At 46.8% G+C, this 24,084-nt stretch overlaps 5 protein-coding genes across 8 annotated transcripts; 1 reads left to right on the top strand and 4 right to left on the bottom strand.

Annotated features, from left to right (window-relative positions):
* Positions 1–1,282: 1,282 nt before the first annotated feature.
* Positions 1,283–6,635, bottom strand: CG11380 (uncharacterized protein). 2 transcript variants are annotated; one of them, NM_001297838.1, is made up of 3 exons: positions 6,230–6,635; positions 3,348–3,745; positions 1,283–3,279 (listed from the first exon to the last, which is right to left on the bottom strand). In NM_001297838.1, the coding sequence occupies exons 1-3, from the start codon at positions 6,248–6,250 to the stop codon at positions 1,989–1,991; spliced, it is 1,710 nt and encodes a 569-aa protein (NP_001284767.1). In that variant the 5' UTR covers positions 6,251–6,635; the 3' UTR covers positions 1,283–1,988. The 2 variants fall into 2 exon arrangements, with proteins under 2 accessions (NP_001284767.1, NP_569891.1); NM_130535.3 differs by having other exon boundaries at positions 6,230–6,538.
* A 2,722-nt stretch (positions 6,636–9,357) lies between these two features.
* CG14626 (uncharacterized protein) lies at positions 9,358–13,165 on the bottom strand. Its single transcript, NM_130534.3, has 3 exons — positions 12,856–13,165; positions 10,817–11,184; positions 9,358–10,092 (listed from the first exon to the last, which is right to left on the bottom strand). Exons 1-3 carry the CDS (start codon positions 12,856–12,858, stop codon positions 9,435–9,437), a joined length of 1,029 nt encoding a protein of 342 aa, NP_569890.1. The 5' UTR covers positions 12,859–13,165; the 3' UTR covers positions 9,358–9,434.
* Positions 13,166–14,440: 1,275 nt separating this feature from the next.
* CG14627 (uncharacterized protein) lies at positions 14,441–16,323 on the bottom strand. Of its 2 annotated transcripts, none has more exons than NM_001272192.1 (2): positions 15,913–16,075; positions 14,441–15,841 (listed from the first exon to the last, which is right to left on the bottom strand). In NM_001272192.1, exon 2 carries the CDS (start codon positions 15,839–15,841, stop codon positions 15,029–15,031), a length of 813 nt encoding a protein of 270 aa, NP_001259121.1. In that variant the 5' UTR covers positions 15,913–16,075; the 3' UTR covers positions 14,441–15,028. The 2 variants fall into 2 exon arrangements, with proteins under 2 accessions (NP_001259121.1, NP_569889.2); NM_130533.4 differs by lacking the exon at positions 15,913–16,075 and adding an exon at positions 16,142–16,323 and having other exon boundaries at positions 14,594–15,841.
* Positions 16,324–16,391: 68 nt separating this feature from the next.
* Positions 16,392–17,778, bottom strand: CG11379 (uncharacterized protein). 2 transcript variants are annotated; one of them, NM_001297837.1, is made up of 1 exon: positions 16,392–17,778. In NM_001297837.1, the coding sequence occupies exon 1, from the start codon at positions 17,677–17,679 to the stop codon at positions 17,074–17,076; it is 606 nt and encodes a 201-aa protein (NP_001284766.1). In that variant the 5' UTR covers positions 17,680–17,778; the 3' UTR covers positions 16,392–17,073. The 2 variants fall into 2 exon arrangements, with proteins under 2 accessions (NP_001284766.1, NP_569888.1); NM_130532.2 differs by having other exon boundaries at positions 16,996–17,778.
* A 4,129-nt stretch (positions 17,779–21,907) lies between these two features.
* CG11384 (uncharacterized protein) lies at positions 21,908–24,066 on the top strand. Its single transcript, NM_130531.4, has one exon. It carries the CDS (start codon positions 21,932–21,934, stop codon positions 23,696–23,698), a length of 1,767 nt encoding a protein of 588 aa, NP_569887.1. The 5' UTR covers positions 21,908–21,931; the 3' UTR covers positions 23,699–24,066.
* Positions 24,067–24,084: the final 18 nt, after the last annotated feature.

Raw genomic sequence — 24,084 nt, 5'->3', positions numbered from 1 at the left:
ACAATGCTGAAAAATGTTATGTTTGTGGATCGGATTGCTTACATCTTTCATCTCCCACCCTGCCACACATTGTAAAGCAATTAGTTGTTTATAGCCGGAGCTGGTATTTTCTTTCAAGATGATCGTTTAGATCTGAAAAGTGACCTCTTCTGCTGCTAAAAAACGCAAGTTCTGGCCAGAGAGATCAGAACTCACTTTACGGCAAATAAAGTGACAGAAACCTACTTAAGTCCGACTTAATCTAGTGCACCAGTCATCTACTGTAATTTGCTACGATTTGCCGCCCCAACAAGCCCAGTACTTTCACATGGCGGTCTCTTCCTTTTTGCCACATCCATCTTGCCACATGGATGTTTACGTAAAGATTCGAGATACTACTGACAAACAATTAGCATAATCAGCTGCCGCAATGGATGGTAAATTGTGCCAATTTCTATAATTTTGAAATGCGGCAGCGCCTGTCGACTACTTTCCACTCAAATTAAAAAGCGGTCGGCAGCTTCCGCACTCACTGGCAGATTCGCATTTTCATTCGTCACTTGCATTTGCATTTGCATTTGCATTCCCAATGCCGTACCTCCTCCTCCCATCGGGATGGTGATCTCTACGCCTGGCCATTTTGCACGGGGAATTCAGAAGTGCGCCGTCGATCACATTGTTTTGTTTGAACCTTTGGGAAGCCTTCCAATTTGCTTTCAAAGTAAGGCCATTCAGGGAATCAGGGTCTTTTCCCTGTCCCGGAATCTTATCAATCATCCAGTACTTCCTTTCGCTGTGCCGAAAAAGTGAAAAGCACCTGCTTTAAGATCTGAATAAACGATTGCTACGTCCCAACAATGGACCCATAAAACGTCAGCTTCACCAGAAACCACTCCACAACAAGCAGCCACTGTGTAGCACAGATCATATAAACTTATTTTATGTACAATGATGCTGTGCATTTGAGGATCTTGTTGCGCTGAACTACAGGTATAGTCACACACCCAGAACTCTTGCCATGCTAACTACTTGACTTGATAGGGAAAAGAGAACTCTTTGGAATGGCGAGGGCCATCATCCTCGCAAATTTCCTCCGGGATTTTCCCCGCATTTTCCAATTGCGTGCCTGCTAACAATTCGGTGTATTTAATTTAACAAAAATTTGTTGTAACACTCGTGTCAAAATCGTTCAGCTTTTAGTACTTCAGTTACGCCGGATTTGATGCTATTTTTATGGCTTTGCTGCGTGACTTCCGTGAATTGGCCAAATATTCGAATAAAATGGAAAGAGTTATTTGGTTTTCAAATTAATTTCTTTTCGGTTTAATCATACAAAAATACAAGTACATAATATAGGTAAATCAAGAAGCACATTAAGACTAAATATTGCACACATGATCAGCAGCACATTTTCTTGGTTAACAATATAAACAACATAAAAAAAAACGTCGTACAAAATAATGAAAAGCGAATGTGTCCCGGCAGCACCTCTTCGCTAAGAAAAGAAAACTATGCCTATCTTTAGGCGCCCTCTTTTCCGGCCAAAAGTATGCCTTGGCTGTGTAGCTCAGGGATTGCGGGTAGGTGTTGGATGAGATTTGGAGCTGGAGGATCACCCCGGGATCGTTCTGCTCCTCTAGCTTGGAATAAATACTAATGAGCGGATATCAGGCACAAGAAGCAACCACAAATTGTGTGTTAAGAATACGAGTGAACGTGGGCATGGCACTCACTGGAATTTTACTGTCTTGCTGGACTTGATCCCCATATTCATAATGTACGGATGTTTGAATTTGTTTTAAAGATGGCTTGCCTGGATATATACATAGAAAACGTGCGTAAGCGATTTAAAATTTAATTCTAGAATTCTAAGGCATCCGAAAAAACCTTTGATAAAATCGTTTGAAGATTGCCAAGTTTAAAAATTGGTTTAGTTCATCCAGGCAGAGATAGTGCGTTCGGTCAAATGAGTTTCCATGCCTTCGAACATCTGAACATTTATCCAGACCTCAGCCCTCGAGCAGCTGTGTCGTCTTGTATTCGACAGCCGAACCCATTTCAGCGCCCAGTTTCTCCCTCACATACTCCCTGATCTGTTGGAGTCCCTTGTCGCCCGAACTGGGACCCACGTCCCCATCCGCGGGTTCCGGCTTGGCCGCCCTTTTGCCCTGGCGCATCTTGATCGCATGGGCGTGGTAGTTGAAGGGGCGTTCGCCCTCAGGCTGGTGCTGGTGCTCCTCGATGTTGGTGGTCTGCTGTTGCGGTTGATGCTGCTGCTGCTGGTAGGGGTACGGATTAAAAATGACCTTGGTGTGGGTGGGTCGTGGGTTGTTTTCCGTTATGGGAAGGCTGTGGTCCGCCTCCGGTTCCTGTTCAGGACCACCTGAAGGACCCGTCGGTGGATCAGATTCTGGAACGTATATTGGTTGCTGCTGCTGCTGCTGCTGCTGAAGATGATGATGGTGCTGCTGATGATGGTGCTGCTGTGGTTGCGGCTCCGGTTCCGTTTCCGGCTGGGCCATTGCTATCAGATAGAGCTGAGGCTGCTGCTGCAAATGGGATTGGGGCTGAGCGTAGTAGAACTGTGTGGGCTGCTGGTAGTCCATGGGCGCGTAGTATTGTTGCGGCTCATATTGTTGCTGCTGCAGCTGCAGCTGTTGCTGGTGGCGACCCTTGTAGCTCTGGTAGACATCATCGATGGGTGCGTACTGGACGGGTGCCGGCGTGGGTGCCAGTTGGTGGGCGTAGCTGACTTCCTGATGGTAGGTGGCCGGTTCTGGTGGTCCATATTGCTGCGAAGGATCCACATGCTGATGCTGCTGTTGTTGTTGCTGCTGATCGGCCTCCTGGAGCAAGCTGAGGTACTGGGCCGCTCTGATCTCCAGATATTGCTGGAGAAGGGTCTGCAAATGGGCGGCGTACTTGGCGGGTCCTGGAATACGCAAGACAATGACGGGCTCCTGATATCCCCCGTGGCCACTGGAACCACCTGCACCACTGGGACTTTCCGCTTCATCCTGGGGCAGATCAATCTGCGGCTGCTCGGGAGCTGTGTGCTGCGGTTGGGTTTCATAGCTGGTCTGGGGCTTAAGCTCGTAGGAGTACGAGGGCTCAATGGTCACGCTGGTCACTTGCTCGTGATTGTGATGATGTTGCATTGCCGGCTGGTGTGCCTCCTCCTCCTGCTCCTCCGGATGTGGCTGTGGAAGGGCAAAGCCCGAGGGAATATCATGCTGTGAGTATGGATAGAACATGAACTTGGGCGGCGTGTAATCATAGCCAGGATGCGAGTAGCCGTATCTGTTTGGATATAGAAGTTAGATGGGTTAATATCTGGTCAGTCAAAATGCTGTCATCCATGGTCTCACCCCAAATCCCCCTCGATGGTCCTCTTGCTGTTCTTGCCGCCGCTACTCGTGGAATTATCCCTCTCCACCTTGATCTTGATCTTGTTTCCGTGCAGTTTGAACTGCTTGTCCAGCTCCTTAATGAATTCCAGGTCATCCGCCGGCAGATTGCCAAATGTCTCGGTTAAGGCCGGTGCTTTCGTGGGGCTCTTGGTGGTTGCCGATGTGCCGATCTTCACGCGTGGCTTACTGGGCTTCAAAGTGGTTGCTCTGCTGATGGAAATCGGAACTGTGGTCGGCGTTTTTGTTGGTCGCTTCTTCAGGGTGGTAACCTTTTTGGGAAATCCATTGCCCTTTGAGCCACTCGCCTCTGACTGGCTCAAGCTGCTGGCCAAGCACACTATAGCACTAAGAGTGCCCTGTGAAATATAGACAAACACAAGGTAAAATGTTTATCAATTTTATAGGACTTATACATTTAACTAAAGGAATTGCTTTTTTGATATTATTTAAAGCTTAGCTACCAGCTTGCGAGTTGAAACAAACAGGAAGTCTATCGAAGTTAGCTTTTCAAGAATTTGTAACGATTTAAAAATGTTCCAAAGCTGGAAAGACATTAGGTTCGTTGTCGGAATCAACTCAAATCAAATTGTGAAAATTGTTGGTTTCGTTTTGGCCAATCTTGGTTCGGGCTCAAGGTAAGAGGCAAAGACAATAGAGGGTGACAAAGGGGGAGTTGGAGACAAAAGCTGTGGTCCATCTATCGCTCTCAATATCGATCGTTAAGCCATTCGATGCACAACACACGCTGAGAAGAGGTTTCACATTTGACATTTCGTCAGGCGAATTGGTGTTGTAATTGAATCTCGATGTCTTTGAGTTCGTGTCTTGAGTCTTTTCATTTTAGCGCTTGTCCGCAGTTCGTGCCTTCAGTCATTTGATTCGCAAATGGTGGTAGATAACACTAATGGTTCGGTTTTCATCGATCAAATGATGATTATCTGGGTGACGATTATGGGTTACGGTCGCTAACTGTTACTGATACATGCGAATTATGGGTTATTAGCCTGATAATGTTTCATTTAATCCAGTTTAGGCTAGGTTCTTGTCATTACTGATCATTACTCTTTAATTTCAGATTTACGGTTCAAATCGAATTAGCCCTCCAAGTAGCAAAATAGTTTACTGACTTTGCATGCCATAATTGCAGCATGCGCCTCTCCCAGTTTTCCATGTGCAGCAATAATTTCGTACTTCGCTTGGTTAGTTAAGTTTTAATTGCACTTTGTGACTCGATTATCCAGTGAGTGAGTGAGTAAGTGAGTGTGTGTGTTATGTTACCCGAAACTAGGACAGTGTGTCAAGTCATTTTAATAGTCGTTGTCGTCTCTTTACTGCTGGTTGCTTATGTAGCAGTTGTTATTTAGCCTAGTCGTTAAGCAGGAAGAGTTTTTTTTTTGGCACACTCGCCTTGCCACAAGTCAGCCGCAACAGCGAATAGCTGCGGATTTTTGTCAAATGCTAGCATGAGCTGTGGGACCCGAAGAGCGAACTGCTTTTATGTAACCTCCACCGCTCATACAGAAGGAGCAGAGCAGCAACTAGTTAGATCTGTCTTCGTATTGATTTATCTTTACCAATTATTTTCTGTAATAATTTAATTTAATTGCATCAAGTCCCGAAGTCGCCTTGCCTTTCACTTGCCGCACAAAGAATCGAACCGAGTGGACGGGTTGGTGGGCGATTTTGCGCCAGAGATGAGATTCCCATTCCCGCATTGCAAATTACGAGCTACAAACAACGGCAAGTCGGGGCAAACGATCGTCACGCAACGCGTGCAAATTAGTCGGACTTGGATTTTTGCCCAGTTTGTGTGCTGCGGTGTGTTAGTTATTGTTTCACTTTCGTTGTTGCATCACCAGCAGCAGCAGCAGCAGCAGCAGCAGCAGCAGCACAGCAGCTGCTGCAACATCAAAGCCAAGCACAACAATAAAATGTAAATTAGACGTCTACAGATTATCCTGCCAGTGGCTGAGCGGCGCCTTCTCCCCCATCGGATGGGGCGTAATAACTTTATGTAACCACACGAGTGGCGACTCCAGAAAACGAGTCTTTCCAGCGCTGCGAAGGAAAAGACTACATCCAAATATGTGGATAGACTAACAATATGTACGAATATTAATAAAAGTTAAATTAAGCTTCTCGTTCGAACTTCTTTGTTGACATAGTTGTAAAGTGCCCTTATAAATTAAATACACGCTATTGCCTGACATTTAGGTACTTTAGTACGTTGGTTCAAAACTTACTTACTTAATATATCACAAGATGATTTCTTTTATGAGTAATGCAAATAAATATTTATAGCCGCTTGATTCAATGTGAAGACACTTTACCACCTACCACCCCTTAATTTCGTTCAGTGTGCACATTTGCGTAAACGAATCTCTGCTGGCCACTTCGGCAATCGCCAGATTTGTGATTCTACCATCTTAGCGTCCAATTAGTGGGCGATTGACGCAACTCAACCCCACTACTCCTCCATCGTGCTGCTTGATAGATGGATCTGGACACGGACTGGCAAAGTGGGCAAGGGCAGGGTCAGATAGCCGAGAAGCCGAAGGGCAGGAGTCAGTGGAGCGAGTGAAAAGGTCAAGATTATCGAGATATGGAGACACCATAGACAGCGGGAGTTGGGAGTTCATTGTATCGTACACCTGGTCGAGTTGGTTGAACTGCAACCACTTTCTAAGCCGGCTTGGCCAGCACTGCACCACTTGAATGCAAATTAATTTGTCAGCCGACGACTAGTTTTTATCCCGCACAAATTGCACAATTCGATTGGTGGGTGGGTCTATTTTCCGGGTTTTCTAAAGGAGATTGTATAATCTTACTCCTACTCTTACCAATATTAACGCTAATCTCATGGCGATTCCAGGTATCAATGCGCATGCACAGCGACTTTTTCACAAAATCCGAATTTGATATTGACGTTATATGTTATATGTAATAATATATGCACTTTTCAATACATTTGTGTCTTCGAGAACCACAAAAACAAAAAATACCAAGGGTACACGGCCGGGCTGGTGGGTTTAAGTTATGTTGGTTATAGTGTCTATACGAATTTGGTTTTGATTTTCGTCTCAGATTCGTAGTCGGAATCGGAATCGGAGCGGTGCTAGCGTTCAAAAGTCGCGCCTCTTACTGCGGATGGCGCTGGCGATGCTCGCGGTTTTTATATCGCAAGCACAGCATAACAACTTGGTCTTCGGGTTGCATCAAGCTGGAATATCGGCTTCGGAGTTGGAGTTGAAGTTGAATTTTTGAAGCTGAAGCTGAAGCTGAAGCTAAAGCTGAAACCAAAGCCAAAGGCGAAGGCGAAGGCGTATTGTGGACCGGGGATCGGGAAAAGAAGACCGAAGTTCACCACCAATGACACCGCACGTAGCTGTGTGTGACTGAAGGTGTAGGTTGCCTGGGATTGCCGCAACTGTAAACAAAGTGCTGGAGTACTTTAGATGCTGGTCAGATACAGAGAGATAAAATGCGGAGAAAAAAAAGTTGCGGAATTGGGAAGATGTAGTTTGAGGCACTGGAATACGAGTAGGGGAGATGTTACAGATGTGCCCGTTTAAATATTCCTGCCCACTTTGTTCATTGAATAGTTTCCATTGCCATCTAGGCATGGAGCTTCCCGTGCTGAGAATCATAGATGATCGACCTTGATTCGCCATGGGAGAGCAATCTTTCACAAAGGGCCATATATATATATATTTATATATATGATTGTATAGTAGATAACCAGATATGGAGGGAACTGGGAAACCTTTCCAATTTCTTTGGGGACAAAACGGCGACGCTTTTGTCTTGGCTTTTCCAGTTCAAGTTCAAAGCCATAAAAATATTGGCGTAACTTTGGCTTATGACAAAGGCCTGGACTCAAAAGACCGATTCCGGGGCCTTTCATTTCGGGTGAATACGTTTTGGGTTCATTATTATTATTATTTCTGTATTCCGCTGGCCCGCATAAAGCCACAAACCAATCGAAACAGAAACTGAAATTTGCATGAAAACAATTGCAGAGCATCCCATCCAGATGGGAAAAAAAGAGAGTGCCGGAGGTCCGCGAGTAGTGGCACTTTAATTGGCGCATTAAGTTGTTTTCGCTTGGGCTTGGCCTGGGATTTGGAGTGGCTTTTCGCTTTTGGCTTTGCCCAGCGCCAAAGGAGAAATGGCATAACAAGAGTGGCGTTTGTGTTCGGATCGTCGCTGGTGGGATTTGGTAATCCATTTTGTCAAAAGACACAAGACACGACACTAAGCGGACCGAGATAACGATAAAAGGCCGTAGATAACTGAACACTGCAAGCTAAAACCCAAAAACATCATTCGCAATCACGAGGCGGCACTGTCGAAAGTGTTTTTGCCGCCTGGTGGTACCCTTGCATTCGAAATGTGTTGGCCGTTTCAGGGTCGTCGACAATCTCCGAAAGTGACATGGTGAAGAAAGTGCATGTGGACAAAGAATCGAAACATGTTTGTCCATTTAGGTTGAAATAGGTGATGTTTAATCGCTTTGACTCTCCTCCTTTAGGGTCTCCCTCTGTCGGCTAGCTATTTCGATTAAGTTCCCATTGATGGTCGCGCATCGATAAGGAGAATACGCAATTGAAATGCTGGTCAGCCCGCCAGTTCGATGCTCTTTTGTGCTCGGGCACTCCGATCCATTCGATTCCGCCCAATTCCGATGCCAACAATGACCGGAGCGAATCAAAGCCGCGGCTAAGAAAGCATTGCCAAACCAAGCGGCCGAACCTCAACGTTAGCTCGATTTCAACAATTCAACTAGCCATGGCTCATTGTTCAGAGGTGCAACAATGTCACTTAGTCAGCCGTCATAATGCGGCATTATGATTATTTATTGTGCCGGGCAAGTCCCATGCTGATGAAGAGGCCTACGGATCGCATCGCACACAAAGCCAAAATCGAGAAGGCTGACCGTGGGCATCCTCCACAAAGCGCGACCCTTTCTTTATCAATTCGAATGCGTATTTACGATCGAGCAGACGATTTATTTCGGCTCGTTCAACTGGAGCGAGATGTGACCCCACGAGAAGGTCACTGGCTTTGGCTCAATACAGTTCTCTATAATGCGACAGAAACATCGAGATTTTATATGCTATTTCTCTCAGTGTGGTCTTCGCCATCACCGGAATGAACGGCAGCCAGGAAATACCCTTTAAAGCAGGGCAGGGCTGCCCGTCATCATCATCATTATCATCCTTATTTTCCGTCTGTCGTCTGCATATTTAATGGGTGACAAACAATGCAGCAATTTTGTGCTTCATTAACAGCCATGAGATGGCCAAAAGAAGCGCAGCTCAGCGAAACGAAACGAAAAAAAAAAAAAAAAACGGCAACACAAACAACTGCCACAACTCGAAATTCGCAAGTTGCAACTGCAGCATCTTCGCTTCCTACTTGCATAAATCTCCACCTGTCCGTCTTTCAGTCTCGTGTCTTCTGTCTCGTGGATTTCGAAGCCGCATCTCTGCATCTCCGCATCTCCGCATCTCCGCACACTGCCACACAAATCATAATTTTGTGGCCACTCCGAGTGGCATCGCACCGTAATTGTTTGTTATTGCTGGCTGTTTGGTTTATGGCCGCGATTACGTGAGTAAAACCTCTGGGGGAGAGTCCAAGGAATCGAATCGGTGGCTTTGGGGCTCAACTGGCTCATTGACAAAGTCACATATTGCACATTTGATGCGATTGGCTTCGCTTTTGGCCCGCGATGGCCTGGACTGGCCTGGCTTAAATGGCGAGCTGAAGAGTTGCAGAGCTGGGGATGCGGCTTGTTGGCCATGTGTATGCTGTTATGTGATCACCGATCAACTTTATGACTTTAGGAGAAAACTAATTTCATCACGAGACTGATGGCAATCGGTTCTATATTCATAAACATTCGAACCCGTAATGACACCAAAAGACCCCATTATAAGGTTTAACAAAATACAATCTCATTTTTGCGGCAATAAATATTCGTATTTGTAGGTAAATTAAGAAACAAAAAATTAAATCGTACGCTAAGCCCGAACTCGAACTCTAAGGTTCGGGTAAGGTTTCCTTGACGATTCTCGACCGGTCCTCCTGGGAATCTCGCTTGTAGAGCCTCAAGTGCGCCGGAGCGGGATACGCGAGTGTTTGGCGTGCGATGGGCGTGAATCCTTGCTGCGGCTGGTGCTGTCTGATCAGGCGCAGTACCTCCCAGCTGGGAATGTACGAGTCGATCAATGATTTCGAGGAGCGTCCAGCAAACAAATCGGGCGTGGGATCCGGTTGCGATGGCCGGAATGGCCTGATACGCTCCGAACCCGGTCTCCGAGTGGTGAAGCTCACAAAGCTTGGGGGATACGGTATCGGAACCCGTGGCCCATTCGCGTAGTGCCGCTGGGGGGGCTGAGCGGGAGCGTAGGCGAACTGTTTGGACTGCTGGACCAGCAGGGGCTGACCCGGCAGCTTGTGGCTGGTTGCTCGGTTGCCCTGGGCGGTAAATCCGTAGATGAACGGCGCTCGGGCATGGGGTGGCGGAAGGGGGCGTGGCACTGGAAGGGGCAGGGCATTACTGGTTACATATGGAATGGGGCGCAGCCCCAGTTCCAAGTCGTAGGGAACTATGGGATTGGCAAATGGAGTTGCAGAAGAGGCCACTTTCGTCGTCGCTGCCGAGGGCGTGGGAGTGGGCGTGGCAGCTGTGGGACCACTGGAAAAAACGAAGAGAAGCTGATTAGCGAACGGATTAAGTCCTTTAAATTACAGCAATCATTTGCTTCATTTGTCGGAAGCTAATGCGGCTGTAAGTGAAATGCTGCCTTTTCAACACTTTTAGCCACTAACTAACTAATTTGGCCATCCGAAGTTGGCTGAAAGCGATCATTGGGCCCAAAATAACGGCTCCTTTCCGTCGCCATTACGATTAGCATTTCCATTGCCAATTTGCAATCTTCTCAAGCGGTAATTTACGTGTCAATCAAGAGCCTGATTGAGGGCTAGTTGCCTCAATCAGTTGGCCATTAAAGGGGCAACCATTATGATCCTCGGTCGGGTGTTAAGTGAACATTGGTATTGACTGCTACGGCTTTTATTTATGAATACTACTTTGAAGACACTGCTCAATTCTCGAGCGTAGATTCTCGATGTGAAATAAAATATGGTATAATTCAAATCTTCGAACTATTCATTGCCATTGGAAAATTCAGCTTTATGTTTTTTCTTTTGTAATAATTGTTTTCAATTTATCTGATTCTGTCTTATGATTTTTTTTTTTTGTAACAATTTCCAGTCTCTAATTTAAACTTCAAAGCTCAGAGCTTTTCGTTTGGGGAACTCGTTTTGGTCTCAGCTAAAACTTGGGCTTTTCCTTACCCAGTTTTATGCCCAGAAAAGTTTAAAGAAACTAGTAAAGCTCGCTTGTAGCCAATACTCACACATAGAGCACACCTGGCAGGTGGGCAGGAAAGGCGTAGCCCGAACTCAGCTGCTGATGCTGCTGCTGCAGCTGACGCAGCTCCTCCAGTCGCCGATTACGCTCGAGATCACGCTCGCGCTCCCGATCCCGTTGGGCGGCCTCCTGAATGTAGCTGGGCGGCAGACTGGCGGCCACATCCGGGTGCCATTCGTAGTGATTGGGCAGAAGTGGCGGCCGATTGAGGTCCAACTGCTGCAGGTGGTCCCGTTCCAAGTCGTCAAGGCGGAGTGGCAGTGGCGATGTATCGTCGTCGTAGCCAGAAGGTGGCAGGATGCCGTGGACATCGTTGATCAAAACGACGAATAGAAGAATCAGTTGGGGCAACACCTGTTGAAAGTGGGAGAAGTACAAAAGGGGCAAACATTAGAAGGGCCCATATCAACAACATTATATCACAATCAATTATCAGCAAGTGTATTCGCAACTTGGCTTGGCTCTTTGAATGAGAAGTGTGTCTTTTGCAATTTTGACTTCGGTGAAAGGTTTAGTTTTGGCGCCTTTCTCTAAACTGCGAACGGACGGGCACGCCCACCAGCGCCTATTGATGCGTTTAATTGCGTTCGACCACTTTTAATTTAGCTCGAAATTGCAAAAGGGCGGGTAGGGGATTTCCCAGTGCTTTTCTTTGTTTCTCGCAGCCTTGTTCGCATTCAAGAGGAACGGTCGGTCGACCGATCATCGGAATGTGGTCCGAGACAAATCGCTGTGTGAAATCTGGGCAGGCCAAGCCCCAGCGGTGGGTGTAACATCCCCTATAGCCAACGTAGCCACTGTAGCCACTTCTCTACTTCGATTTGCACCTGCTGGCGAAGGCCGCTCCACTGATAAGCCACTTGCAGAGCGGCCTTTCTAAAACGGAATCTGTAAATTGAAATTGCAAGCTCTGGCCAAGCAACTTACGACCATTTGTCACGCGATGAAGAAGCATTCCAGTTGATGTGGAAATACTTGCCGCTAAATGCTGCGCACTCTGCAAAACTAGTCGTAGTCACTAAGTCACATGCGTGGCCCAGTTTTAGCGGTCTTTGAAATTATTTTGGGTATTTTGGCGGCCCCGGGTCGGCTAATGATCCCAACCAGGTCAGATGACATAAGACGCGAGATGCAAATGCAGCTTGATTGATGGCCTAAAGAAGCTAATGAAGTGCGCATCGTTAACACGCGTAATTTGCGCCCATCTTCCATGGAAACATGGACAAAAAGCGACCACACATAGTGTCAACAGGGGAGTAGAAAAAATCAAAGGAAAAATAAAATGAAAAAACCGAGCTTGCGAGCATACGAAAAACTTAAGACACAAACTAGGCACAGGGCCAGCCAATGAATAAACTTCGATTAGGTCGGCTGATTGTTGCTTGCAGTTCAAGTCTATCGGGGGGAAGGGCAATGTCATATGTCATATAAATAAAAGAAGTTTAGACTTTTGTTCGCTTCAAATCCTGCTTCAATGCCCTTTCAACTCAAGTTTTCTCAATACAAATGAACTTGACTCTCCCCTATGTATGTATTAATATGTAGCTCTTTATCCGGCCGACTACCTCACCCAACTTTCCACTCTTTTGTCCGACCCAATAATAATACCCTGGTGACATATCATACCATTAATCAATTCGCGGACCATGAAATTGTCTCAGCTGGGCTCATTAGAGATATTTTGTTTTCGAACAACTCAATCAACCTTTTTTCGCTGTCTAAATATGAACTCGAGTAAAAGTGGACTTATATACAATTTGGCGTTTCCTTCTTACCACTGCTAATCTATTTTTCTAGCCCTATGTGGTTTGTTTTCCAAGTAGTTAACTTTCTCTGCATCTAATATTTGATATTTGCTAGCTCCCTTTAAATTATATTCTTTATACAATTCGCACAATATAAATGTTCCTATCTTCTTTATGTTAAAGTACTATTGGTTCAGACCGTACTATGAATGTATGTATCTGCACGCTACTGATGTATCTTTTTGAGAAACTATTCCTTTCGAGTCGGCCGCAAACGCACCATGATTACAGAAATCCGTTTATGGTCTCCTCCGATAATAACTTGTGGCAATGTTGATGATGGGGCTGCTTGACCGCCTTGATCCGGCTAAATGACGATGATCACTCCTTGGAGGGAACCAGCACAGACAACATTCACCAGTTCGCACGTAACACACTCAGGTGCACCAAAAAAAAAACAAAGTTAGCACTAAACTAAACTCGAGCCATGTCCAACAGTCAAAACTGAAAATGAAGTCGACAAATGGGAAGTGAAACCAAAAACTAAAACCGAACCGAGCGAGAGACGAGCGCTGAGGCGACTGCAATGGCGCGAAGCTCTGACACGGCGTTTTATAGTAGTGGCGTCTAATTCTCTCTGGTCTCGGGTCTTGGATCTTGAAACTCAAAACTCTAAACCGAATCTCGATTATCGGAACCAAATGGGCGGCATTTGTTGGGCAGCTAGAGATGCAGATGAGCGAAGGATGGAAAGATGAATAGATAGATGGGGAGCACAAAGGCGGATTGGATCCGTTTAGATCTGCGGCAATTAATTGAAAAGGAAAGTAAATAGCTGCAAGCTCGGCAACTCAAATTGAAATCATTTCAAACTCAATCAGCGGCAACAAAGCGAGCACCGCCCAGCAACAACAAAGGCTAATTTACGCGTTTTAAAGTGTTATAACAACGTCGGACAAGTGAAGCGCGCACCCCTTCGAAACAGCTATGTAAGTCATCTACATACATCTCGAGGAAAATACGACCATTAATCGAGTTCGAGCCGCGGACTCAAACGCGAAGTCAGACCATCGATAACCGCTCATTTCCGCAGCCAAAACTTTGTGGCAAGTGGCCATCCGAACCATCCAAATCCAAATCCCATTACAAGGGATTCGCCGCCACGGGGCGTCCTCCACATTATCGAGAGCATATCATCTCGTCATCGTCGATGCATCGACGACATGTGGAATGGTCGGTGATTGAAAGTGAATTGTGGCACTCAGTGCGCAGTGGAATGCCTCTCAAATTGCGTTTAGTACCCTAACTGAAAGGGTCGTGTGAAGAGTGTAAGGCGTTCTATGAATAGTGAATAGAATTCCTCACGATCTAATAAAGTCGATCTATTATATTGATTCAAATGGTTTGCAGGGTGCAAATTCTTCTGAATATTTTATTTACAATATTCTCAAGCTAATTTCTATATAATTTGTTATCGTACAAGCGTTACATAGAAATCTCGCAAACCAGAAGTGTATGCCTTTGTCGATGTTTCACCGGGGTCAGGCCTTTAGTCATTTGCTCCACTTAATGCGGCAAGTGAAAGATGCTTTGGGCTGAGCGCCCCTTTACTTACTCCGCGACTCGGAATAGAGGCAATGATGGCCCTATTTCGATTTGAGCCAGTAAATTCCAAATAAATTTGTCAAATTGTGACAATTAGGAGTAGACAGACCAAATGGCTGGCAGCACTGACGCAACTCCAAGGTTTTGTGGCGCAGCACACACTCTCCAACTGAACCATACTTAACCGTCTCTGTTCCGGTCGGGCGCGAAATAGTGTGTTTTGGTCACTTTCACGCAAATGAAAGAGAAACAAAAACAATGGCCTGCATTCTGCACAAGACCAAGACGACCTTCGGCTGGGGGTTCCAGCCTAAAAGGTGTGTTTGTTTGCTCACTGTCCCCTATTTGGCGCTGTGCAAATAAACAGTCTAGATACGATAACGTCTGGATTTCATTTGTGTTTATTTGGGTTTCGTTAGGTTGGTTTGTTGGGTCTTCTTAGCACGGCGGTGTTTGGGTTGGTGTGAAAACGAAACGAAAGGTGGAAGGCCGCTGAAGAACGACACCAGTGACTCAGATAAAAGGGAGTTATGTAAATTGAATGGGAAGCAAACTGTTTTGCCATATGTGCTATATACTGTCCATTATACTGCTGCTTTTTCCATTATATTAATCGCGGCTCTTGAATTATGGGAAAACCAATTTCTAAAATCACAAGATGGTCGGGTAGGTTGTACTCGTATCGTATTGTGTAACATTTCAAGGTGGAAAGGCTTAGATTGAATTGAGTGGGATATAGACTTGCATAAAATAATCACAGGCTCACTTTACATATATACATATAAGGCTTTATTCCGGAAGAGAAAAAGAGGCTCGAACGTTGCGAGACTTTGGCGGTAGCTGACATCCTATGACCTGGTCCGCAGATACACATGTGGACTATTGACGGAGGCGTCATGGCCTCCGGTCAGTCCCAACGAGGCGGCTGGCAAGTACTCGTTGAGATTAAGCGAGAACGAGGGCGGGAAGTGTTTGTCCTTGGCCTCGCGATTGATCCGATAGGTATTGCGGAAGGCGGCGGCTGGATTGATGGACCCACTGGCGTAACCCTGCAGAGCTGCGTAGTTGGGCGGCAGAGCACTCAAAACAGTGGCCGTTCGTCCTCCGAAGTCTGGCTGTGCGCCGGCGGAGATTGCAGGTTGAGATCCGCTGGCTGCTGCGGCAGCCGAGAGGTACGGCGAAATGGGCACTATGATCGGGCGGGTGGGTATCAGCTGAAGGTACTGAACCGAGTTTCCGGATCCATCCTGGATTGCCTGGGCCGGAAGATACTGCATGAGCATGGGAGTAGACGGTAAACTGGACACACTTGGTGTTCCCGCCGTTTGCATGGGCGTGAAGTTGGTCTCCATCTCGGGCATCTTGTACGAGGGCTTGAATGCCGGATCCGTTTGTGATGGAATCTGGCCCTGAAGCTGATTTTGGACTTGAGCCTGGTTCTGGGCCATGTCATAGCCACTGGCATAGGCACTCAGCGAGTTCAGGTGGGCCTCCTGTTGCTGTTGCTGCTGCTGTTGCACCTGTGGCAGGCCATTCGGGGACTTGGAACCCTTACTAGCTATCTCCGGACTCGAAACGGGGGAACCCTGAAGTAGGGGCATCACCAGGAGCTGCAGCAGGAACAGCTGGCAATGGATGTGAATGTGTCGGTGGCACAGCATCTACACGTAGCGAATAAGAGAAAAGTTAAGGGATCGTGTTCATGAAAAATATTTGCGATAATATATTTTACTTGTTAACCCAAAGGATATTATAAAATAACATTTTGCTGCTTATACCCGAAGCTGATTTTCAGGACGCGAAGTGCATCCGAAATGGAAAAATTGTATCGTAAGCTGCACTTGTAACTGAACTATATCTGCTATAGCAGCTTAGTTAATTCTGCAACACGAAGGTCAGATATTTTGGAACACCTTTCGATTTTATTATAAGCACAGAAAAAAAAAGTATGCGTATTTCACCTCGCTGAATTTTCTCTGCGATTTGAGTTTGAATGCTGCCTGGGAGCGTGGAAAACACTTGCACTTTTCCTGGCGAGCGACGCGCTTTGATTAACACGGCTGCATTGCCAGCCAGGCTTTTATATCGCTCGACGACCCGACCAATTTCCCGCAATTGGCAACAGGCTGCGGCTGCAGTTTTAACCAGTGCGAAACACGACAGCGCGCCAGCAAGCAACAGCATTTGGCTGGCACTGCCTTGGAAGCATTTCAGCGGCATTGTTGCGTGTGCCAGGCTCTTGCATGTCGCTAGTTGCAAGTTGCAAGTTGCTAGTTGCCAGTTGCTATTTGCTAGTTGCCAGTTGCTGTTTGCCGTCGTGGTGTCCATCGCTTTTGGCTACGCTTCAAGTTCAAGTTTACAGCCATCGATCGCGCATCAGAGTAATGGTTTCGTTTTCGCTTTCGATCGACTTGCTTTGCTTTACTTTGAGCCGCTGGGTTCCGTCTTCCGAATCCGAAACCGAAACCGAATCGGTTGTTTGGGGGCGTGTCGCTTTTGGATCTCGGATCGGTCCTCTTCCGCATTGCATATGGGTACGGCTACGGCTAACGAGTTTACAAGTCTTTTTCGGGGGGATGACAGCCCCCAGTGGTTGGCAGTTTGGCCGGTAGTTGTCCGCTTCAAATTGGCTTCATGGATTCGGTCAGAAAGTGGTCTTGCGATTTAATATATGTTCGATTTTTGAGTTTATTTTTTTCTTAAAGAAGCTAAAAGAAACTACGCTTTGAATCGAAATTTACTATTATGGTTATTCATAATTCAATTTATGATGCAGCCCGTTGTGTCCCACTGTGCCTATTAAAACGCTTTTAGTATAATTTGAACCATAAATTTAGCTATTGACTGAGGTAGTGTGATATGGCTGTGGAAGTGGAATGGTCACCCCTCCGTCTCAATTGGCAAAGCTCTGTGCGCTTCCCTGGGATTGGGTCTGCATTGGAGTGCCGGGCTCGAGACTTCCGAAGATCAGCGCGGAGCAGCGGCGATGAAGGGTGCGACGCCAGTCGAGCATCCCGCAGCGGAGCTTCTGGGGCAACGCGGTGGCCCATAGGGAAAGCCACAGAAGACATGCGCCGATCAGGCCGGTAGTCAGGCCCAAAGTCCAGTACTCGCAGACCAGGAAGGTTTGCTCCTCGACGGCCAAGGCCTGGAGTATGCCCACAATGGCGCACTGGCAGAGGGACTCTATGCGATGCCACAGTTTGCTAAGGGTCAGATCCAGCACCAAACAGCAGACGCCTGTCTCCAGTAAGAGCGATGCCCAGGACGACTCATTGCCGCGAAGGTTTCGATTCCCATTCCTGAACCGCTGATCGGCGGGCAGGGCACTTGAAAACATCCTCACCCCGTGAAGAAGGGTCACCACGCAGGCGGAAAAGAGCCAGGCGCCCAAGAGAGGAGCAGCGGAGCCGGGAGATTCGCGAAAGTAGTAGTAGTACGAGATGCCCAGTACCGAGTGAAGCAACACCGCCATGATCAAGGCCATTAGTCGAGCCATCTCCAGATGTCCTCCTAGGTGTACACTTCCAGTTTTACGGGAGTAAATTCGGGTCAGAAAGCCTTAAACTGAATTATTCAACTGACTTTTAAAGCAGCAGTCACTACTTGGTTAACTCCGAACACTTGTGTACAAGTATTCCTTGTTATTTTAAGAAGTGATACAAAAAGCAAGTTGTAAACTCTGTTAAAGTTTTTAAAGGCAATATTTAATATATTCGATGTTATCTTTTCAATTTATAATTTATATATTATGATTTATACAGCATTCTTGCGTGGCAGAATACCCCATCGGTAATGGCATAGGTTTCCTCTTTGTGTAATCACAGTCACTGTCTGCGTCACAGTTGAAGTCACAGACACCGCGCCAATTGCAATTATCACCACAAGTCAAACAGGCTCAGATGTCAAGGCCTTGTTTTCCTCATTTTCAGTGGGCTCATTACGTGAGGCAAGTGGAAATGGGAAATGTGCTCGATAGTAGTCAGCTTACTTTCATTTTTGTTTCGGCCAAAGCTTTGCGGCTCCAACTTTTGGACTTTAAAGCTTGAGCATGATCATGGAGAAACTCATAGATAAGCTCTTCCAGATCTTTATATGTACAATAATATATATGTACGTCTGGTAAACCAAGATGATTTATAAAATGATTAGGCTGGTTGGCATGGAATAAAATTTCTTGCATGCACTTGCTCCGCACTGTTCTCTGCCGACATGACGTCCCAATCCTGGTGATGCTGCTCCGCTTGCTCTGTCAGCAAGTCATAAATCTTCGGCTTCAACTGAACTTGATACATCAAAATGTTGGTCAAATTAAATTTCTTGCGCCTCGTCCTTTCCCGCACAGCTCGCCCCCGCCCCGCCCGCTGCTCCTTGATTCTCCCAGGGATTTCACTAGGAGCAGCTGCCAAGTAATTCGTCAAGCTGCTTTGTCCTCCTCCAGCGGCTGTTCTTATCTCATCTCTGGGTGAGCATTGTTGCTCCGCTCCTCTGTGCTGTGCTGTGCTGTTCTGTACTGTTCATCTGTCTGACTCCACCACCTACCAATCTACCTACCGACCTACCACCCCCATCCCTGTATCCCTGTATCGCCCCGTTTTGGCTGGCTTTCATGTCAACTGCATTTTTCTTTTGCTGTGTTGCTTGTTGTGTGCTGTGCGCTTTTTCACTGCTTTAAACCACTTAATGGGTTTTTTTTATGTGGACCTGGGTTAGATGGAAAAGCGCAAGGAGTGGGAGGCGGCCTGGCGGTGCCTCGGGGCTATTCATGCTGCAGCTTTCTTGTAGCTTCATTCACAAAGACTTGCAATTCATCAAATCTCGTTAGCCTCGGCTTTTATAGAAAATCTGCAGCTGCTTTTGCTTCTGCTTTTCTTTTCGGGGTTTCGGGGGGCTGTGCTCCTCTCATTCATCTGCCACGCCCACGGACACGGAGTGGGCGTGGCCGAAGCTTCAGCACCGATTCGAATCCCCGTCCGCATCCGCTTTACCATTTCCAAACGGCATCCTATCCTCTGGGATCCTCTGTCATTATTGACTGGCAACGACTTTAAGGCAACTTTTGTTCCGCTCCCATGCGCTTAACTTTAAGGGCTTTACCTTCTCCACCTGAGCTGAGCTCCGATCCATGCTTCTTCCTTTGAGCTAATGAAAAGTGTGTGTCTCCCAAAATGGAGTGGAATCCTTGCAGCTGCAGCTTGCATCATCAGGCTCTCCCAGCGAATAGCTCGTCTAAATAAAAGTAAACCAAAGCTCTGCCAAGGAGCAACAATAAACGAGTTGGCCAATGCATTTTTAATGCAACCAACCACCCAACCACCTGTACAAATCCGTTAGGGAGGAATGGGGATGCTCTCGAGGTTCTCTAGGTAGCCTCAAAAATGTTTCCAGAATTGGGGCACATGTTGCCACCACATTGCGATTAAATGACCCTTTTGTGCTTCCTTCACAACAATTTTCTGGGATCAGCACTATGATTCGGCAACACTGAGAGGTGTGGAACATGTGGGTAAATAGAAATTTGTAAATACGAAGAAAATCAGTTATTCAACACTGGTCTGGTGTGGGACCAACACTGTTCGCATAATATATGCATTTGACTCACCTAGCAAACAACGCGCTACCAATACTGTTTTGTCTGTTAGCCAAGTGATGGCAAAGCATTTGCGCCGCACTTTGGCTAAGTGGGAGAAGGCGAGCACTTCGAGCTGGGAAGCAGCTGCTCCTGGGCACCTCCAGCCTGCCACCAACTCAGCCTGCTTCTTCATTTGCTCCCTCTTGGCAAAGAGCCCCATATCACGCACAGGCAAACATTGCAAGGACCCCAAATGCATTCAATTAACAATTTCTCCGGCCCTAGACCTGGCACACAACTTTGCTGGCTGCTGGAACTGGGAACTAAAAAAGTGGGAACAGGAGGCGGTGGTGGCTTTTAATCAAAAACTTGCATTTGCCAAGTGGCAGGGCAACTTTTTGGGCCAAGTTTGTGCGGCGCCAGAAGTGGGTAAACTTCTCCAAATTGTGACGTCGACAAAAGTCAAATCGTGCCGACTCGCAGCACCCTGAAGGCCTCACATGTTCATGACGCTGCACGATTGCAATCAGGGGAATGTGTTTTGGGGTGCGGAATTAAAAGATACCGTATTAGAAGTACCATGATGCAATAATATAAATTAATATATATTTTTTTATATCAACCCGCCCGCTTCCCGCTTCCAACAATATTGTATCTACATATGATCCAGATTATTTCTAATGACCTATGCATATGCGAGTGATTTACGAGTAAATACAGTTGTTGCTTGCATGCGCGTGAATTAGGGCTTCATTTATGAATCATAATGCAATCATTGATTACGATTCGTTACGCGTTGTGGCAGCAACCATTCTGGACGTTGTCAGTCAGCAAGTGAATGCCGTAAATTGCCAGGAGGGGACTATAGACAGACTCTGTGGAAATTCGAAGCATTGCTGAGAAATGAGCGTAACCGAAGCCAAACACCCGCATGGAGCAAATGGAGCTCCACCTTCAGGCCATCCCCACTCGTTTTCCCTTCTGTTTGCCTCGCCCACTCCATTTGAAAAGTACTTTTAAAGGACGAGGACGTGGAGGGGTTGGGATGGAGGATGGAGGATGGCTGGCGGGCTCGTGCCATTTAGCAAAAGTAATTAAGCGTCAATGCGTTTCATTTGTGTTACTTTTCTGGGCAATTACGGCGCAAAGTTTGCAGTTTTGAAGTAGTGCGGCGCAAAATGTTCATTGTTAAAGCCAGACCGACTCACCAGACGACGAAAAAGATTTTATTCCGCCGCGCGAGAATCGATCGCAAAAAGTGGATACTTGGTGTTTGATATTGCGTCAACAGGTGAGCCCAGCGTCCTGGACCGACAGACTGAACTGTCGACTGCTATCAGCGTTTTCTACTCCATCATCATTATGGTAACCGTCATTGGGGCTCGGAAGCAACATTTTACCAACTACCGGGAATCCGTCCACTGGCCACTGCAATGTGCTAAAAGTGTTTCTCATTAAAAAGTTGTTTCACAATTTTATTATCCTGTCGTTACCGAGGTATTTGTAGTCCAGAGTCCGTAGTCATCTCCCTCGACTTCATCCTTGTCCTTGTCCAGGTGCTCGTTGCTTCAATGTGACAAGCTGAGCTCAACCGGGGTGACAATGTCAATAAAGCAAACTTCGCACCCGGCGAAAAGCCCTGCGGACCCCCCTCATAAAATAATTTTTAAATTACTTGTAAAAATAACAGCTAAAGCAGGAGCAAAAAGTTTCAATAAAAGTAGGGTAAACAAAAATTATAGCGAGCGGGAGGAAACAGAACGGAGCAAAACAAAAGCATTTACGATGCTCAAGGGATGGAAACCAGGAATTATCGTTGCATAGTTTGGCGGACACAATTTACACAGAAATTAAGCTTTCACAAGTATTTTTACTCTGCGTAAAAGCGCGAGACTTTGACCGCAAAGATCGTTGGGTTTTACACGGCAAATCCAAATGGCAAAGCGATTAACATTCCAGCTTACAGATCGATGAAAGCAATCCAATCGTTTCGTAAATACAATTATTATGCGACCGGATAGGTCCTACTAAATTTGGCTAATTGATAAAGCCCACCAGCTCGCAGCCATAGATAATTCAACATGAAGGCGGCTATTATCGCAGCCACTCTCGCTTTGATTAGATTGCGATTCCTGCTTTGGGGAAACTATCTTCAGTGCTCAGTACGTAGTCGAGCATAATGTCAACAAGAGGTGGCTTCATTCGGCTCACAATTCTGGTGACGGTGGCCGTCTTGGCGATCTTCGTCCTCCTAAGTGCTCTCCAGCGCACGGATCATCTCAAACCCACTCCCTTGGGCCAATATGGTGTTAGTGTGGAGGCCGGACTGGCTGCAAAAGTAACTCCCCCACCGATTCGGCACCTGGAGGAGCCCATAAAAGAGGAACTTGTGCGGCAATTGGAGCAGGAACTGCCAGAGGTGGACTATGGCTTCTGGTACCACTGGGCCAAACCCATGGGCTACAAGATAAACAAAACATGTGCTGTATATCCCGATCCCCTGGACCTGCAGCTGCACAACATCTACTGGCAGACCTTCGTCAACGCGAACGTGACCTTTCGGCTATACGCCGCCTACTTGGACAAGCGGAAAGGGCTTAAATTGCCAACGGTAAGGATTTTGGCCACTGCCAATCAGATCGACAACGAGTTCCCACCAACCCATTGTCAAATGTGGTTTGAGGGATATCGGCAGCCCATTTTTGTACCCGTGGCGGAGTTCCTGAGTGTGTGGGTCGAGGCGTGGGGCAATAAGCCGAATCTTAACTACCCGCACCTGTTGAGCTGTCCGGTTCCCAGTGAATTGCCGCCGCCTACGGTGAACTCCTTTCCAAAAACAGTTTCCCTAGTTGCGCGGCATTGCGAAAAGGCGGGAAATTCGCTGAGGGTCAATATGAATCGGAAGCAGTCACTGCCCGTGGTGATCCCGCCCTCTCAAAATCCCAAGTCCCAAAATGCCACTATCCAAAGTCAAAATGAAGCTCTTCAGAACTTTGGAGTTTGCCTCAAGGGATTCGATTTTCCCTATGTGGATTTATCAGAGCGCCTTATCGAGTGGTTTGAGCTGCAGCGAATTTTGGGAGCCTCACGGATCTACGCCTATATGTACGATGTTCATCCAGCGGTGCAGAGGGTCCTCGACTACTATCAGCGCACTGGATACTTGGAGCTGAGACCTTTGACCCTGGCCAATGGAATGCCCAGACTGAGACACTACCAGCACATGTTGCTGCAGCACAGGAAACTAGAGAAAAGACTAAACGAACTGATACCCTACAACGATTGCTTCTACAGGAATCTGTACCGGCACGACTATCTGGTCAACGTGGATGTGGATGAGGTAATAATGCCTCTGGGTGACAACCGCAACTGGCATCAGTTGGTGCAGAAGGCTCACGCCCTAGAGGTCGAAAAGGGCGGCAAGTGTGCTGGTCGCTTCCCTGCCTTGTGCTTCATCAATTCGTACTTCACCAAAGTGCCCACCGAGTTCAGCAATCACGAGGAGCAGGCTATCGCCGGGGAGTTGTACGTCCTCCAGCACACACAGCGGATCAAGAACTACTCTATGCCAGGACGGGCTACCAAGTGCTTCCACAACGCCCGTCTATCCTTGACGCTGCACAACCACTTTACCCTCAAGTGGCTGCCCGGCGGATGTAACCCTCGGACCTTGAACACGTCCATTGCCCAAATGCAACACTACCGGGAACCCGATGACAAATATAACCTAACCAATCTGACGGATGATCGCAGCGTCTGGAAGTTTGCCGGCGAACTGCGGGCCGCTGTGGAGTATGTGTGGCTTCATCTGGACGATGTGCTGGCCCAAGTCAGCGATCCCGAGGAGCAGCAACAGCAGCTGGAGGAATCGCTGGACCAGGAAGGTGACGATCTGGACCGTGAGCAACAGCCACTTGTTCCACTGCCTCCGAAGCCAGTATCATGATCATTACAGCTAAGGTTTGTCTCGTATTGTTGGTTCGTGTAGTGCTCCAAAGATTAAACAGGTCAACTAACTAGTTTGTAGGCGTTTGTGTGTCAGAATAGTTGGACAAGGGTTAAACGGTTGGTGGCTGTATGCTTATCTACATTGCTGATAATAGAATTCATGCTTTAATAGAATTGGACATCAAAGTGCCCCAAAATGCTGTTGTCTGTGGATATACTTCCTGTAGCTAAATAGTTCGACGTCGAAGTAATTGTACAACCTTTTGTGTTTTTTTTTTTTTTTTTGCTATTTATTATATTTATATCGTGCGATAAATGTACTCACTATGTTAATTTAAGACTGTTCTAAAAATAAATGTTTACCCCAAGCTGCGATCGAGACTT

This window comes from Drosophila melanogaster, chromosome X (assembly GCF_000001215.4).
Source record: "Drosophila melanogaster chromosome X".
Taxonomy (NCBI): Eukaryota; Metazoa; Arthropoda; class Insecta; order Diptera; family Drosophilidae; genus Drosophila; species Drosophila melanogaster.
The sequence above is the reverse complement of the archived record's forward strand: the minus strand, read 5'-3'. Positions and strand labels throughout refer to the sequence as shown.

What these genes read in the sequence shown, in the direction of transcription:
- CG11380 (NM_001297838.1), bottom strand. Translation starts at nt 6,250, where the DNA reads ATGAGATTAGCGTTAATATTG. An exon ending in TGAGATTAGCGTTAATATTG is followed by an intron (nt 3,746 to 6,229) that starts GTAAGAGTAGGA and finishes TATATTTCACAG; the next exon opens with GGCACTCTTAGTGCTATAGT. An exon ending in ACCATCGAGGGGGATTTGGG is followed by an intron (nt 3,280 to 3,347) that starts GTGAGACCATGG and finishes ATATCCAAACAG; the next exon opens with ATACGGCTACTCGCATCCTG.
- CG14626 (NM_130534.3), bottom strand. An exon ending in CTGCCAGGTGTGCTCTATGT is followed by an intron (nt 10,093 to 10,816) that starts GTGAGTATTGGC and finishes CGTTTTTTCCAG; the next exon opens with TGGTCCCACAGCTGCCACGC.
- CG14627 (NM_130533.4), bottom strand. Translation starts at nt 15,841, where the DNA reads ATGCTGTGCCACCGACACATTCACATCCATTGCCAGCTGTTCCTGCTG.
- CG11379 (NM_001297837.1), bottom strand. Translation starts at nt 17,679, where the DNA reads ATGGCTCGACTAATGGCCTTGATCATGGCGGTGTTGCTTCACTCGGTA.
- CG11384 (NM_130531.4), top strand. Translation starts at nt 21,932, where the DNA reads ATGTCAACAAGAGGTGGCTTCATTCGGCTCACAATTCTGGTGACGGTG.